General features: G+C 37.6%; 1 protein-coding gene across 1 annotated transcript; it reads left to right on the top strand.

The window, feature by feature from the left end:
• Positions 1 to 2,331: 2,331 nt before the first annotated feature.
• Positions 2,332 to 15,704, top strand: LOC121328424 (cortexin-3). The gene is made up of 2 exons (XM_041273077.1): positions 2,332 to 2,547; positions 14,388 to 15,704. Exons 1-2 carry the CDS (start codon positions 2,517 to 2,519, stop codon positions 14,720 to 14,722), a joined length of 366 nt encoding a protein of 121 aa, XP_041129011.1. The 5' UTR covers positions 2,332 to 2,516; the 3' UTR covers positions 14,723 to 15,704.
• Positions 15,705 to 17,258: the final 1,554 nt, after the last annotated feature.

The raw sequence follows: 17,258 nt of genomic DNA, 5'->3' as shown, positions 1-17,258 counted from the left end.
TCTGCCTTACTTGTTTTAGAATTCATCTACATCTAATGCAGTCTTCTGATTTCTACCATAACATCTTTTTTTTTGTTACTGGATGAAAAATACAGAGACACAACCATACTTATTTGATTAATTTACACCCAAGTGATTTGATCCTCGCATACAGGAAAAAGTGTTTGCCTAAACCTCTTCACATTTGAGTTGCTGCTGCAGGAGATACATGAATTATTGAGTTCTCCTTTTTCACATGCTCATTACCATTATATATATATATATATATATATATATATATATAATATATATATATATATATATATATATATATATATATATATATTATCTGCATTGGCTTCTTATGGAACGTTCCTCCGTTTCACAGCTCTTCAGTATCATTACAAATCAATCATGAACTTATCTTACTTACAATAGCAACTTATGTTACTTATGATAACTGCCCAAAGGAGACATGCAGGTAACAAAACAATCACGGTCTTGTTTTTTATCATAAGCCTTTTGCTAATCCTTATGGGAAGCACTCACTCTAACACTTAATTGTCTCTGTTGCTCATCCGTTCATGACATATAATCAGTAAGCAAGCAGATAGTAATTGTCTTAAGTAATCTACAGCAGGGACCAAGCTCTTTAGTTTGTAATGGCAAATGCTAGAAAAAGTATCCTGGAGTGAGTCCTTTTATCAGATCAATCATCTGGTTTTATATTTTTTAGGAATGTTACAAAATTAAAAAGTAAAAACCTTGTCAATGAATGTAACTTTACAGTAGCTTGACATTAGAACTTTTTAAAGGCAATATATATATTACAGTTGTGTTTTCCTGTGTTCTGTTAAGAAGGACCTGAAGCCTTAGACAATTCAATCTAAACTACTAAACAGTCTGTCTTACTCCAGATCAGTTCTGAAAACGTAAAAATTATTGAGCTTTGAAATATTTCTTTGAAGTGAACTACTGCTGTGCCATCAACACAACATAAAGTATGTGATATATATATATATATATATATATATATATATATATATATATATATATATATATATATATATATATATATATATATATATTTAAAGCATGTTCGTACGAATTTTAAGTCATGAAGTACATTTGGTAAAGGAATAAACCTTTTTGTCAAACATAGAAGATCAATATCAGTGTTAACCGGTTGGTACACTCTATGTGTTAACAATTGGTAGACTTTATGACATGTTTGTAGAACCAGTATCCTGCAAACAAAAACTTCCAGACTGATGGGAATTTAAATAAACTGATCAGGGTAAGCTATGTCAGTAAGTAATTATAACACCTACATTTCAATTGACCAATTCACCTTTATGCTTGGAATAGCAGACCATGTAAATAAAAACTGATGGAATATCCAGAATATCATTCAAACTTCAATGATTTATGTTTCAGGTTTCAGTTCTATTAATGAATCCTGTTTTCCCAGAGTCAGAAGGTAGCAGACATGCATACACACACACACACACACTCTCATTCGAACAACACACACCAATACACCCACTACACAGATAGGAGAGGGGGGGTGGGGAGGGGGTCAGGTGTGTGATCATGTATGTTGTAAAAGCATATAGAGAGGCTGAACATTTCTTCTTAAATGCTGTTTAGGGTTTTGTTGCCTCAAGGCATCATGTTCTGACTTGTTAATTATAGCTGGTCTAAATAGTAATGTGTCCTACTAAAGACAAAATCAATACAAATGTCATCCTCATTAATAGCAATTTTATACCAAAGCAACAATGATTAGGCACTAATAGAATTACAATTTGAACTGAAAAATGCATTGACTGCAATACTAAGCTCTGAAGGAGCATAATAATAAACATTGTAGATTCTTAGCATAGGTTGGATAATGCGTGTTTCACAAATGAAAGCTTTTTTTTCTGTTGGCTGCAATATTTCTTGTAACAGTAGCTTGTAGAAAGGCTTGGAGGGCTGGAAGTAAGCAGTTCTTTCTGGAAGGTCAACTTATTTTCTTCAACTCGATCGCAAGCAGTCGTCCTTTTCACAGCTTCGGAGAAGTCTGCCAGTTCACTGGATTTGCCTGAAGGTTACACAATCAGATCAATAAAAGGGCTGTTTGATAAAGTGGCTAACTGGCATCAAAATGCAGATTTCTGGCAGAAATTAATACAGTAGAAGAAGGGGTACAGTGCTAGTGTTCAGGCTTTTTGATTGTGTATGAGGGTTGGGAATGCTCAGTGATTAGATACTCCTGTTGAATCTTAATGCTCTCCTGAAGCATTCTCTCTCAACCCACAGCTTGAAGCCTGCCTCCACTCTGTTGATAGAAACCACATATGAGTTGCAGTGTCTCTATGCTGTACTGGAGGGAAGGGCTCTGTTTTACCTTTGTTTCGTTTTTTTTTGTTTTTTTATTTGGGAACAAGAATAACACCCTGGCACCTGTATTTTAAGAAGGTGGTGGACTTCTAAAAGAAACAACAAAAATGGGTGAAACCTTCAGATTTTTCCTAAAAATCTGATTTCTGGAAATGGATCCGGTTTTCTCGCAGATTGATAAAGGTAGCAGTATGTTTGGCTCTTTTCTCTAATTAGTGCATCCATGTACTGCATTTCAAAGCAGGTGGTTTGCAAGCCCTTGTAATTCAATTTTGAATGTACATGTGCTGGTTTTTTGTCACCTGGGGATAAATCCTGGATACGCTCAGGTGGTAGCATAATAACTTACTTACCTTGTAAATATAATTCTTGTGAAATGGCATTGCTTTGTGCCAGGTTGTGGATGTGAGCTAGTTATCCCCTGGCTGTTACTTTGTATTTCACTTGTTGACAAGCTGCAAGTGAACCAATTCTCACTTTAGGTTTTCATTAGCATTTGTTAAAAAAAAAAAAAAAAAAAAAAAAAAAAAAAAAATGACATTGTTCCTTATGACAACATATAATGGTAGATTACATTGCTTGACATAATATGTTTTTGTAAAGGTCTGTATAGTCTTTCTATAATCTTCAAGTCAGAAGAAGAAGCTTGGACTTATGAGACTAATTATATGTAGGATAATACTTATTACGTAGTATTTAAAAAACAAAACTGAATGTTGCATGTATTAAGTATGCTAAATGCAAACATTTAACTGCATTTTTATATTGCCAAATGATATGTTCTGTAAAGATTTTACATACATTTCACTTAGCACAGAATATTCTATTTCTATTCTATTTCTAAACATTCTAAATATGTGTGTGTGTGTGTGTGTGTGTGTGTGTGTGTGTGTGTGTGTGTATATATATATATATATATATATATATATATATATATATATATATATATATATATATATATATATACACACACACACACACATATTTTTTTTTTTGAAATGTAATGATAGGGATAAACATAATTTGACTTGATAAACAACTGGATTTTATAGCATTCTTCCTTTATCGACTAGATCAATTCAAAAACATAAACATAATAATAAAAATCTTTATTTTATATAGTGCATTTCATGCAACACATCTCAAAGCGCTTTACAGTCCAAGAATAATAATACATCATCATAATTAATCACAGCAGGAAATATGTGTTAAAAGAAAACACACAAAAAACAAGTACTGTGCAAACTCATAAAAAGCCAGTAATTAACATAACAGCAAACATAGTGTGTCACATGAATGATTATTTTAATCTTATTTGTCTCAATGCAAATTTCAGTATACAGTTCAATTTCTTGCGCAGTTCAGTAGGATATACATACTGTACTGTATTACTAATGATGGAAACCCATTACTTAGTTTCTGTTACCATATGCCATGAAATCCACTAGAAATTAATTTGTTCTGTATAACACTCATGATAAGCATCCAAGCTGTGCAGGGAGAAAAGAGTCAGACTTTAGGCAATGACAAGGAGTTATTTGATTTTCCTGTTGAAGAGGCTAGCCAGTGTCCATGTGTAAAAGACATCTATTTCTGCAATTTGTTTGAAGTCTTACATTGTTGTAGATCTGCACTTATTCAGCCCTGACCATGCAACAATCACTCATGGGTGGATGCAGAATTAAATATTCGGACAAGGCACATTAGAATCAGAATCTCTGTCAGGGATGAGTCCGTTCATCAGAACTGATTGACACAGCTAAAGGGAATTGTCACTTTCCCTAGACAAGTAAGTATTCTGGCAGGCTAAGAAAACAATATAGAGTGAACGCAGCTGATGTCTTACTGTCAGTTGAATACCTAGCAGCACGATATTACAGGACTGCATTCTTTTATACTGGATTATTTAAAGGTATTGTACAGTATGTAGTGAAGAAGAATTACTGGTTTGTAATTGTGTACAACAAAATGGGTTGTACTTAGGTACATATACAGACAACATGTATGTATGTATGTATGTGTGTCATCAACTTGCATATTTTAATGTATTACTTTTTAAATTTAGTATGCAAATCTTTACCTTTTTTTCTGCAAAGAAAATTGCACAGTATTATTGTTATACCTGTTTTCATACAATGCCAAATTATATTTAAATGTTATTGAAAATCGTCTTATCGCTATTATGGCAAAAGGAGATAAATATGTTGCAGAAGTAGCATCATGTTGTTCAATTGTTTACTGTCCACCAGTAATGAACAAATAAAAGAAACATTTGTACTGAAGCATATTTTGGATAAGATATTGCTTCATATGTCACAATACAAAACATAAGAAAGCATATTTGTGTCAAGTAAGGAGGTTTATGATGGTGTTTTTATAAGTTCAACTTTTGAGTTCTTTGGCTCTTGTTCACACAAATGTCACGGATGCCCTCTGAATGCTAAATGCTCAGACTTGCTCTAATGCAAGGAAGTCACAGTTTAATCAATACTTTGTACTGAATAAAGGGCCTTTTAACTTTTAAGTAGAAAATCATTACTTTCTCTTCAAAATACATTGAATGTATTGATTATATTAAAAATGCAATAGTTGTTTCTAGAGTATTGTCAGAGGAACATCTTGTTTTATAGAACTAAGATCATTTATAAAGTACTCATGACTTCACGTAGTATATATATACCATGTGATAGATAGATAGATAGATAGATAGATAGATAGATAGATAGATAGATAGATAGATAGATAGATATAGACACATTTTGATTTTAGTGTTTTGACATGTCAATCAAGGTCTAAACAACATTTAGTAGTACATTCGTTCCCCATATATATTTTCAGAAAGGAGACATCCACAAAATAATGAAATTGAGCAATTCTTTATTGCTTTATTGAATTCTGTATCCCCGCATGATTCCATGCCTGAGCAGATGCAGTCTTTTCAAAGCTGGATGTGGATGCGTGATATTCCTGTGCTTGAGTCCTGCTGTGTTCTCAAGCACTGCCACCGAGTTCTGCTGCAGTTTGCAACAAATATTGAAAACAAGACCAAACTAATTCTGTAGCAAAATAAAATAGCACATTTAACACCACTAATTTTCTACAGTACACTCAGCCTCCTGTGTTGCTAAATACATGAAACCCTTGATTAAAAGTAACCTTAATGTAATTAAAATCTTAATTTAAATTTTATTACATGTAAATACTGTTCAGAAACATCAAGCGTTCATGTATAGCGATCTTGATATATGCAGGCGTCAAATCTACACTGCCGGAGTGGGAGTGGAAAACTGGCAAGGATTGCTTTTACTCATCGCACAACAGTGAACCCTACAACCCAAATTCAGAGTGGATAAAAAGTAGGGCTGATCTCTGTTCTTCGGGATCGATAGCCTGCCCACCTCTGCTCTGGATTGCTCGGAGGAAAAGCAATTATTGCTTTAGGCTTGTGAGATCGGAAGGCTCTTGCATGCCCTCAGAACATCTATGCTGTGAAGGGGACTTGCTGCGGTGATAAGATAAAACATAACTGGACATTCCACAAAAAGAGGAGTCCTTATTGATTAATTCGGGGTTTGATCACTGGAGGTTTTGTAGAAGTTCTGTTGCTAGGTCCCAGAGCTAAAGACATGTGACTGCCAATGCGGAGATGCGGAGATGCGGAAAGTATCACTTGGTGGAGTCACATCAATAATGCCTGGTAAAAAACACCAAGAAAGGGAAAGGAGGCATAGGTGATAGAGCTATTTCTAGGAACAGTTTGATTACTTATGTGATTAGAGGGTGGATTCTCCTTTCAGAAACACAACATAGTTTCCAATAATTAATAACAAAAACAGCAGCACTAAAAAATGAAAAACTATTGGTTATTTCAGAAGAGAAACATTTCCTTTTTTTTGAGGATCATTTGGTATCACAATATGTGACAAGCTCGCTGCACACTTTCTTTGAACTTGAGGTTTAATGTCAACAGTTTGTTTATGGTTATCTTTTATTGCCATAGTTGTATGAGGATTTTGTTTGTTTGATGGGTTGAATAGAAAATACTGAGTTCTGCCAATAGTGGTTCAAGCACGAATTCCTTACACTGAGCATTTGCTTAAAGATGGCTTCGGTTCAAATGAGACCAGCTATAAGACAGAACTCAACATATAAACACATGGGGAAGATCGTAATTTGAATTCATGACACTTATTGTAAAGTGCTATCGTTTATTCTTTTTTGTACGTGAAAGCGCATCTTTAAGCTACCAGAACTCTGTAAATCATCAGCATTCTCCTTAAATTAGATCATTTGTCAGTTTGAACGGCTTTTTCTAGAACATAAATGAAAATTAATTTAGTCTGTTGATGCTGCCAGAAGAATTGCTACTCTGTCTCCATTTCAATTTAGTCTGCCTGTATGTTCTGAATGGTGATTTATCTAGGTCAGTAGCGGCTCCTGACTTTAAGTGGGGAGGCTAAATATATACAGTGCCTGGTTCAATTTTCTGCATTTTTGAATATTTTTCACACTGAATTTGTTCAGATCTTTTTATGGGTTGTAGTAGTATATAGGGGGAGTCTGAGAGAAAAAATGACACCAAAGTTTGGTGCTTCTTTCATTTGTTTGGTGTGCAAAGTAATCAAGCATGCAATCTTCAGGTGTGAAAAAGTTATTGCCCCCCTTTAGTTAACTCAACCCAATTAAAGGGATAATAAGGGTCAGCTGTTTGAATACTTTAGTTAAAAATCAGGCCTGATTTGGGCCAGCCCTATCCAATATAAATCTAACTAACTTTGGCCCTTACCATCAGAGTGAAGTTGTCAGCACACAGGTTTTAGAGGCACATCATGCCAGGATCAAAAGAAATTCCCGAAGACCTCTGAAGAAAAAGTTGTTGATGCCTATTAGTCTGGAAAGGGCTACAGAGCCATTTCTAAGGCTTTGGGCTCCACAATCAGAGCCAATGGAGAAAGTTTGGGACAGTAGTGAATCTTCCCAGGAGCGGCTGTCCTGCCAAAATCTCTCTGAAAGCAAGATGTATAATCGTCCAGGAAATCACAAAGAACCCTAGAACTACATCCAGGGATCTTCAGGCCTCTCTCACCTCGGCTAAGGTCAGTGTTCATGAATCCACCATCAGAAAGACACTGGGCAAAAATAAGATTCATGGCAGAGCAGCAAGGCAGAAACCACTGCTCACTAACATGAATGCTCCTCTCAAGTTTGCCAAAAAGCACCTGGATGATCCTCAAGAGTTCTGGAACAATATTCTATGGACAGATGATTCAAAAGTGGAACTTTTTGGCCAACATGGGCCCCGTTATGTCTGGCGAACACCAAACATTGCATTCCACAGCAAGAAGCTCATACCAACGGTCAAGCATGGTGGTACTAGTGTCATGATTTGGGGATGCTTTGCTGCATCAGGACCTGGACGACTTCCCATCATTGAAGGAACCATGAATCCTGCCCTGTATAAGATAATTCTACAGGAGAATGTCAGGCCATCCATCCTCCAGCTGAAGCTGAAGCGCAGCTGGATTATGCAGCAAGACAATGATTCGAAACACACAAGTAAATCTACATTAGATGGTTGGAAAACAGGAAATTTAAAGTTTTGGAATGGCCTAGTCAAAGTCCAGACCTAAACCCCATTGAGATGTTGTGGCAGGACCTGAAACCAAGCAGTTTATGCTCGAAAAACCCACACATGTCACTAAGTTGAAGCAGTTCTGCATGAAGGAGTGGGCCAAAACTCCTCTACGGTGCTGTAAGAGACTGGTCATTAACTACAGAAAGTGTTTGGTTGCAGTTATTGCTGTTTGGCAACGTTTTGCAATATATAAATATAATATATATATTGTATATATATATATATATAATATATATATATATATATATATATATATATATATTATTTTTTATTATGATGCACAATAAAAAATTGTATGTTTCAAAAGGTACTTCGTAATTTAATAAGAAATGTAATACAGATATAACATAAGCAGCACGTAAGGCAAGCAACAGAACAAAAATATTGATGGATTTTGAGTGATTTCATTTGTAATCCACGGGGAAGATGAAGAGCTGGTTTGAAAAACAAAACAGTGAATACTCACAGTCAGCCATTTCATTTTTTCGTATCATGAGCAATTAAAAAGGCAATTTTTTTTGGTCCTCCCTGTAGAAGAAGTTCCAGTTTAGGATTTGGACAACCTTTACTGTTAATTTTTGTTCTTTTTTTATTCCTTTAAAAAAACCTACAATGTACTGTATGAAAAATAAGCGAGTAGCCACACGTGACCCATAACCTGCCTGGCAACAAACACGTCAAGATTAAATGTAATTATGAGTGGTGTGGTAGAGGCTAGCCGCAAACGTGCATCATGTAGCCAATACAAATACATTAGCACTTGACAGACAGGGGGTGATTGCAGGTTGAAGACACATAGAATCCCACCCATTTTGAGGCTAAATTAGCCAATAGCAATATAGTAGACCTTGGAAAGCATGCTGTAAGTTAAGCTTTTTTTTTGTAGTGCTTACAAACGTACCACGAAATGTTCCTGTCAGGACAACTGAGGAAGTCAGCACCTCCAGTCACCTTTTTTTTTTAAAGTAACACAAACGTTTATTCACTGCCAAACATGAACTACTTTAGATGTGTAATGTCTGCAGTATAGGACACTGACCTTAGGTTTAGGGTTTTGGTGTTGGGAGAGGACTATTCATTGTTTTATTAACAACAATATGATAACCAATCAGAGTGCAGTGTCCTGACAGGAACATTTAGTGGTACCTTTGTAAGGACAGCACTTTTTTTTACTTTTACACAATTAGACAATTACACAATTACATGTAGGCTTAGCCTCCATAGCCTCTTATGTTGAGCCGCCACTGATCTAGGTCCATTGTTTTTTTTTAATCGTATGTGATTTTTTAAAATATATTTGAAATGTTTTCCTATGTGAGCATGAATATCCTGAATCCTATTGAAAGGCTTTAGTGGACTGGACTGGATATGTGTAAATATTATATGAAGAAGTGTGAGTTAGATATGGCAGAGCAGGAAGTGAAGATTCCAAACCTGGCTGTTTTGGGTGTGTTTGTGGTGGTGGTTGGCAGGGGTGGGGTAATCCCTATCCCTACCAGATACATGTAAAAATGTTGCCAGGTGTTGATTGAATGATTTAATTGTCAATCAACCTTGGCCACGTGGTATATAAGGGAGCTGCACAGCTCCATGGGAGGAAATTGCCTGGGAGAGGGGAGACCACATGGAAGGTTCTGTTTGTTGACTTTATTGTTTGTTTTCTTAAGGCAGTGAAGGTGAATTCCCAGCCTATGGTTTTTGTATTTTGTTTAAACCATTTGTTTTGGCCCTTGAGCTGGTTATTTGGTTTCTGTTTATTGTGTTCGTGACTTGTTTTGTTAAACCTTTATATTTAGCTTTGTGAGCTATGGTTCTGTTTGTACAACCTTTTTATTTTGTCTTTCTAAGTCGACTGCAGTTCCCCTTCATTCCTGCTCAAAGCTGGCTTGTCGCTTTCGTGGAATCAGCGGCTCCAAATCAAAGCCTCTTTTTTTCCTTTACTCCTTTCTTCAGCAGCCCGCTTGCTTGTATTCCAGGCATCCTTTTCTGCCGTATGTGAGCGACTGCCTGTGCAGTATTGATTTAATTGAGTGTGTGTGTTTTCTAGCCTACACTCTTGGGGAGAACGCAGTTCCTCTGCTGGGGCTAGGCTTTACTGTACCCCCGCTATCGAGCGATTCCGCCGGCTGCTGTGTGTACTGCGGCTTTAGCCTGCCAAGTACACATGGTTAGGGTAGGCACCGCTGATTTAGCTGCCCCCCGTTGCTTCGGTACCTCGTGAACGCTCAGCCCTTGGTACTTTGGTGCCTCGGTGCACACAGTGCTCGGTGCAGACTGTTGGCACGGTACTTCAGTGCCTCTGTGTGCACAGCACCTTAGTGCATGCGGTGCACAAGGTGGACACAGTGCTGAGTGCATGTGGTCCTCGGTGCATGTGGTACTCGTGAGGACGGTGCTCAGTGCACATGGTATTAGTACCACGGTGTGCATAACATCGGCAGCCCGTGGAGCCCCAGAGCCCCTGCTCCTCCGACTGTCCCAGAGCCCGCACAGGGCTGCGTGCAGGCTCGGGTGTTGACCCCTCGTAGCTGCTCCTCATCTCTACAAGCGAGACGGGTTAAGTGCTCAAAATAGGTGAGGGACATAATGGTCCTCAAGGCGCAGATGGCCCAGGTCTTGGAGCTCCTGACAAGGCAGCAGGCACCTGCAGCTCCGGTCGCAGGCCTGGCTCTGCCATCACCTACAGTACTGTACCCTCCCTCCTGCAGGGGAAATCAGGGTAAATGGGAAGAGTCATCCAATAGCAGCCTCCTGGGATGAGAGCTCTCTGCTTAGGTGGAGCCTACTTCTGAGATGGCATCAGAAGCTAGTGTGCCCTCGCTCTTGAGCTCTACTTCTGCATTAGTGGGAAGCGCTGCAACCTATTTGCAGGTGCCCTGGATGACAATGGCCGTTCCACACCGGTCCGTGTTCTTGGGATCGTCCAGTCTCGGCACCAAGGGTTGAGGCTTGCTTCTTTGGAAGACGCAGAGAGGCTGGGCCTGGCAGGTTTCCTCTGGTTGACCATTGCCGCCTTGGTCAAGGCTCCGCTGGTGGGGGGTTACCTAAAGACCCCGCAGGTTCTATCGCCTTAACGTGATAGAGGCTCCCTTGCTTTCATTAGTCACGAGGGTCCTTGGGGTTGCCTGCTCGCACTGCTAACCTTGGGTTTTGAATTAAAAGGGAACGTTAGTTTACTTACCGTAACCCTGGTTCCCTGAAGAAGATGACCATCAACAAGTGAGGTTGAATCGGTTGCCTTCACGGGTTCGATGCAAAATAGAAATGGCTTCCGTGAGATGACGGATTTAATCTCTCGGTAGGCGGGACTGAGAATGTCACCCCAGGAAGGGGCCTATTGGCAGCTCTGATATAAAAATCTCAGTAAATACCTACCAATAGGCAGGCATATCCCATAAGTAATGTTTTGGTGGTTGTTCCTCTTTCAGGGAACCAGGGTTACGGTAAGTAACCTAACATTATGAGTGTATCATGGGGTATATGGAGGACTTTCTGTATGCCATACTAATACAGGCAGTCCTCACACTTACGGCACAATTGGTTCCTGAAAGTCGCGTTGTAAGTCGAAGCACATTTTCCCATGTAAAATGTTATAAATTGAGGTTACGTTCCTTACTCTTCAGCCAGATAATATAGTTTTACAAAAATGGCCTGTTATATTGTACTCATGCAAATATTTATTAACTCTTTACACTCAGCCCGGTGATTAAGCGCATATTACTCAGACACCTGGCTTGTTTAAAAGTACAGACTCGGGGCTTTCCAATGATGTATTCAGTGTGTGTATGCAGTACTCCTAGCAGGAAATACGATCACCTGAAGTTAAGTCCCTCATCATGTGACAGAGTTCACAGCTTAGGTTTCGTTTTGAGTCAATTGCTATTACCAGACATGGTTAACGGCAAATAAATTAAAAAAACAAAACAAAACAAAAAAAAGTCACATACATAACCCCCCCCCCCCCCAAAAAAACCCAACCAAACAAAAAAAAACCTGCTACACTAAGTCAGGGCGACCACGGCAGGCATTACAGTTCAGACACCGAGCATGACGCGTGGCTCAGGTCTTGCCATGTCATAAAAGTCGTATCGACGTTGTAAAGTCGAAGCAGAATAGTAATGCAAAAGAACCACTTGTCAGATTGATGATCCTCCTTCACCTCAAGTTATTATCAATATCAGAATATGAAATATATGGAAGCTATCTTTCTGACCGTCGGTCTGTATGGCTCCTTGCCTGTCTGTTTATCTTCTATGTCTTTCCAAGGTTTTACGTATTTATAAAAGTTCTTATAAGCTGTCACAGAATCACATCTTAATAGGTCATTGTGATAGGGGGAGTGTAGGTGAGTCACTGATGCACATGGAACCAGAAATGTTTATTTGAGGGTCTCCACAGGAGCACAGTTTTATTTTTGTGTTTTGTTGTGCTTTTGTCACAGTTCTTTCACCACATGCAAATGCCAGATAAATAAACAGCAAAGTGAGAAAACCAAATGATAAAAGAAAAAAGGAAAACAAAACACTGTAAACCAAACTGTTAAATAAATAATGCTTTATGCAGGGTCTCTCTGCCCCCACTACTCCACGAGATGCAATTTATGAGTGACACTCCCCTATTCCTCATATAGACAATGGGGTTGCCCGGATCCCCTCTAAGCTAATTTACACAATGTCCCAGTACGGGTACGTAACAAAAATAAATTCAGTGCCTGTCTTCTTCAAATTCTGTCTGTTGCTCTGCAGAGTTTCCACCAGATTCTATCTTGTCAGGGCTACCAGAGAAACATGAGAGCATCAATCTTATGAGATCGATCATCCCTTCAAAATCAACCCCCAACCAATCAAAGAGATCCAAGCAACACACCATTGCTCAACCTCTTTGTGTCATCACCATGATTGGCAGGCAGGTCAAACAGGGCTACTGATTCCCCCCTGCAGGATCACTCATGCACCCAATAGCCAGCACATGTCTCTTCTGTCATAGTCATGGATGATGATTTACTTTATTATGATAGTTCTCTCCTTATACCATCTTCCGCAACCTTTATGGGTTCATATTAGGGCTGTCAATCGATTAAAATTTTTGACCGGTGAATTTATGGGCATCAGTTGATTAATCAGTAGATTAATCTGTGCACATTTTTTATAAAGGTAACAACATTATAGCAGCTTTCGGGCATAATAATACTAAAAATAAATAAATAAATAAAGTAAGGCCAATGGGAAGTTGTCTTTTTAATCATTTTTGTTATTATTATTGATTTGATTTGATATTTATGTCCCACCTCTGCTCATTGAAAATTGGTCAGTTGTAAAACCAGGGCATCTCTTTGACTTTCCCATTGGTTACACTTCCAATTATGTCCCGCCTCTGCTCACTCATGATTGGACACCTGCATAACAAGGGGCAGAGCTTTGACTCTCCCAATGGTTGAACCTACTAAAGACCTTCAACTGTTTACTGCTCACTTATGATTGGACTGCTGCAGATCTTCTATTGGTTGATTTTATTTTATATATAAAAAATAAATTCTGCATGATTAAATTATAAAAAAAATTATCTGCGATCAACTCTTTAGTTGATTAATAGGTCCGATTGATTTGTTAATCGATCCTAGCCCTAATTTATATACAATATACATTGGTTGAGAATGCCAGTATTATTATTTGCCATGAAATAGATAACAACAATTACATCTAACCAGACAGGCGGAACATTATATTAGATAATATAATTGTAAATTAGTAAAAAAAAAAAAGTTCCTGCATCAGTTTGCTTGTGTAAAGGTTTACACAAATAACAAATATGGATCTTTGAGCTTAGACTGTGAGAGTCCACAATAAAAATGCAACAAGATGACAGACAATGTTTACTGTTTTTCTTTTTTTTTTTTTTAAGCTGGATACAAATAAAACTATTGCAACAAAATCTTTATTCAAAATGTTGCATTAGTATAGTTTGTTCAGAGAACAATCATTAGTGCTAATTGATTTTTAACAGATGTTGCCAGAAATCTGAGCAAGAATAGCATGCACTGCACTACAAAGATGCACAACAAAAGAGTCGCCTAAACCCATTACACAAATTGTTGCATAGAGTAACTGTATACTCAGCACAGGGATTTTTGACAGAGACACTTTTAGCGACATGGTTTTAAATCATAATGAACAAGAAGTCTTTATCAATGTCTTTATGTGACATAATTATTTACCATACGCACCTCAATCTGGATTTGAGAAATAGTGCCAGTTTTCTCCACTGTTGAAACTTTTCAGACATGGTCCTATGAAGAGTATGTGGCTACAATAACCACTAGTGTGCCTTTAGTTTTAAACCATATTAAAACAGAGGTGAGAAAACTAACGAGAATTGCATTCTATTGCAGATGACAAGATTTATCCTCATGAGCTCGACCATGGGAAACTGAGGATGAGAAAAAGGATATTCTGGAACAACCCGCTTCAACTCTCCTGGATAATGGATGGTGAGCCTTTCACTTCCACCGTCCTACCAGCAGGGGATGCTATCCCCAACACAGGCATGACCCTGGAGCAGAAGACTACATTTGCCTTTGTCATTTTGCTCTTCATTATCCTGGGGATTCTCATTGTCAGATGCTTCCGGATCCTGCTGGATCCCTACAGGAGCATGCCCACCTCCACCTGGGCTGACGGGCTGGACGGCTTGGAGAAAGGACAGTTCGATTACACTTTGGCATAACACCCATGTGGCCTTTGACCATGAATGTCAAGCAGTCTAAAACTGACGAGACTGCTCTGCACTTTGCAAGACTTTGTTTACATGAGGGTGGTAAACCAACGCCTTCTTCTATAAACCCCTTTACCCATCCTGGGAAGAGGCTTCGGACAGACAATGAGATGTGCTTTTTAGCAGTTGGAGGATTGCTCTAACAGGGTTTTTTTTTCCTGCTTTTCTAACAAATTACTTTTTTTTAATGTTGCTTAAAGCTATATAGCTATCAAATCTGATTCCACCTTCTAAGGCATGAAGCAAAACGACGCCTTCTAATAGGCTTTTCTTTGTTAAATGTGTCCAGACTGTTAGCAACTTTTATATGAATTTGTGGAAAAATATTAGCGAAAACAACCTTTATATTTTACTTTGCTCTTATTACCTGTCTGTATTTCAAATGTAAAATATTATTGCTTTTTGAAGTGACATCAAAGTTTCACCAAGGCAGCAGCGCACTGTATTAGGTTACTGTACTGTGATTAACAAAGCTTGCTTTATGACCTCACTACTGTTGAATATCTTGCTCAGAATTGTGCTTGAAATGCCTTGAAACTCACGTGTGGCTCTTTTCATACTACTTGCTACTTACTGGAGCTATGTTGAGTAGAATGATCTCATTAGTGAATGAAAAGGTATGCATGTACGCCGAGTAAGGTGCAACACTGACTATAACAAGGGGAGTTAAAAATATGACGTTTTAGATCATTCCCGCATGGAGCCTTTAGTTATGATGAGGTTTGTTATAGTTGGTTTAGAGCCCGATGGCAGCTGTCCACTAAGGAAAAATTAAAAAGAAATACAAATTAAAAAGCTGCTGGGCTACTAACACAATGAAAAAAATTACCAAACTAGATAGGCAAACGGAACAAAACATCTGTGCAATGACTGTAAGGCACAAATGGGGGAAACAATTTAAAAAATAAAGGTAGAAAATTATAACACTGCAAAAGCTGCGTTTCATTATCTGATGTACTGTGCTTTGGTGCCTTCTTTAAATTCCAGTATCATGGTAAGGATCCAGATTCCGATGTCATCTCATTACAATTCACTGCGTGCCCTTCTAATGGTCAGAAAAGAGGAATCTTCAGCACAATTAGTTTTTTTTACACAACAAAGAATGCTTTTCATGTTAATTTAATTGATCACCTTTCTAGTGAAACCAAACTTTTTTAATAGCTTAAGATACAGTTGTGAAATACATCTTTTTAAAGGTCTTTGCTGCTTTGCAACTGTAATGTCTAATGTATTGTTTTGAATGATATCACAAAGAAAACCAAAGGGAAATGAATATTAAAGTATATGGTGTGACTATACCGGCCTACTTCCTGTATGTAAAATGTCTTTCCTGATTTAAGAAAGTACCAACACCTGGCTGGGAATAGGTAGGGAATCTTTGGAAAATGTATACATAGTTGAAGTATGAATCAAGAAGAATTACAATAATAGCCAAGGGAACATTTATGTCCCTGCTTAGCACTTCAACATATAGCATTGCTAAATTGTTACAAACAATATATTGGAAGGACCATTGTTATTAATGGTTGGCAACATAGTTGGCTGGATACAAAGTAAATGAGCTCCAATTTTCTTTGAACTGAAGCTTCCATGATGTCCTCTTTGCAAAATGTATTACATGTACCAATGCTATGCCTATGGTATTTGACCAGATTTATAACTTAACACAATCCCTACTAAAATTGCTCATATGTTTTATTTTATTTTATTTTATTTTAATTCAATTTCACTGGAAGGAGAGAATAGTTAAGCAACACCTTGAATGCATAAAGGAACCTACTCACATATTGTTCCAAGCCAACTATTGGACAATTTCAAATGACATATGCAAAATAATATTTAAAATAAATAAATAAGTTTACAGCTGTCCCATTTTGTACATTGTACATTCACTGTACAATAGTACATTAAAACATCCTCGAAAAACACCCAAGACTGGTTCTGTTTCCTTACCTGTATTACATAGTATGTAATACTAGCATTTTGGCTGGATGTTTTTACATACTGGTAGGTAATATTATTAACAAGATGTATGTAAACCTGGTTCTATTTCTTCATAACTGTGTGTAGCACATTGTGAAATATGCTTATATGTACACTGTCTTTTGAACAGTTACATGTTGTCTGATGAATGTACTGTTTATATTAACTTAAGTTTGTTCATGCTGGCATTCCCATATTAGAATATCCCAGCATCTCTTGAATTTCACATACTTGCTATGCCATACTTTTGCATGAAAATGTGATTTTTAGCAAAAGCAGACACACCAGCTTTTCATTAATTGGAAAACAAAACTTTTAACCTGGCATATGTATGGTTAAATATTTGCTTTCTAGTCCTAGGGGATTGAGATTGGCACAACAAATTAAGGGATTAACTCCTAGAAGCATTTTTCAAAGACACTTGACTGTTGTAGATAAGGCTTACAAATCAGCACATTTGTTAACTGCAGGGCTAGATATTACTAAAAGTTCCATTTCAAATCGT

Source organism: Polyodon spathula, chromosome 2 (genome assembly GCF_017654505.1).
Source record: "Polyodon spathula isolate WHYD16114869_AA chromosome 2, ASM1765450v1, whole genome shotgun sequence".
Classification (NCBI taxonomy): Eukaryota; Metazoa; Chordata; class Actinopteri; order Acipenseriformes; family Polyodontidae; genus Polyodon; species Polyodon spathula.
Note: the sequence above shows the minus strand (reverse complement) of the source record. Positions and strands in the feature narration are given on the sequence as shown.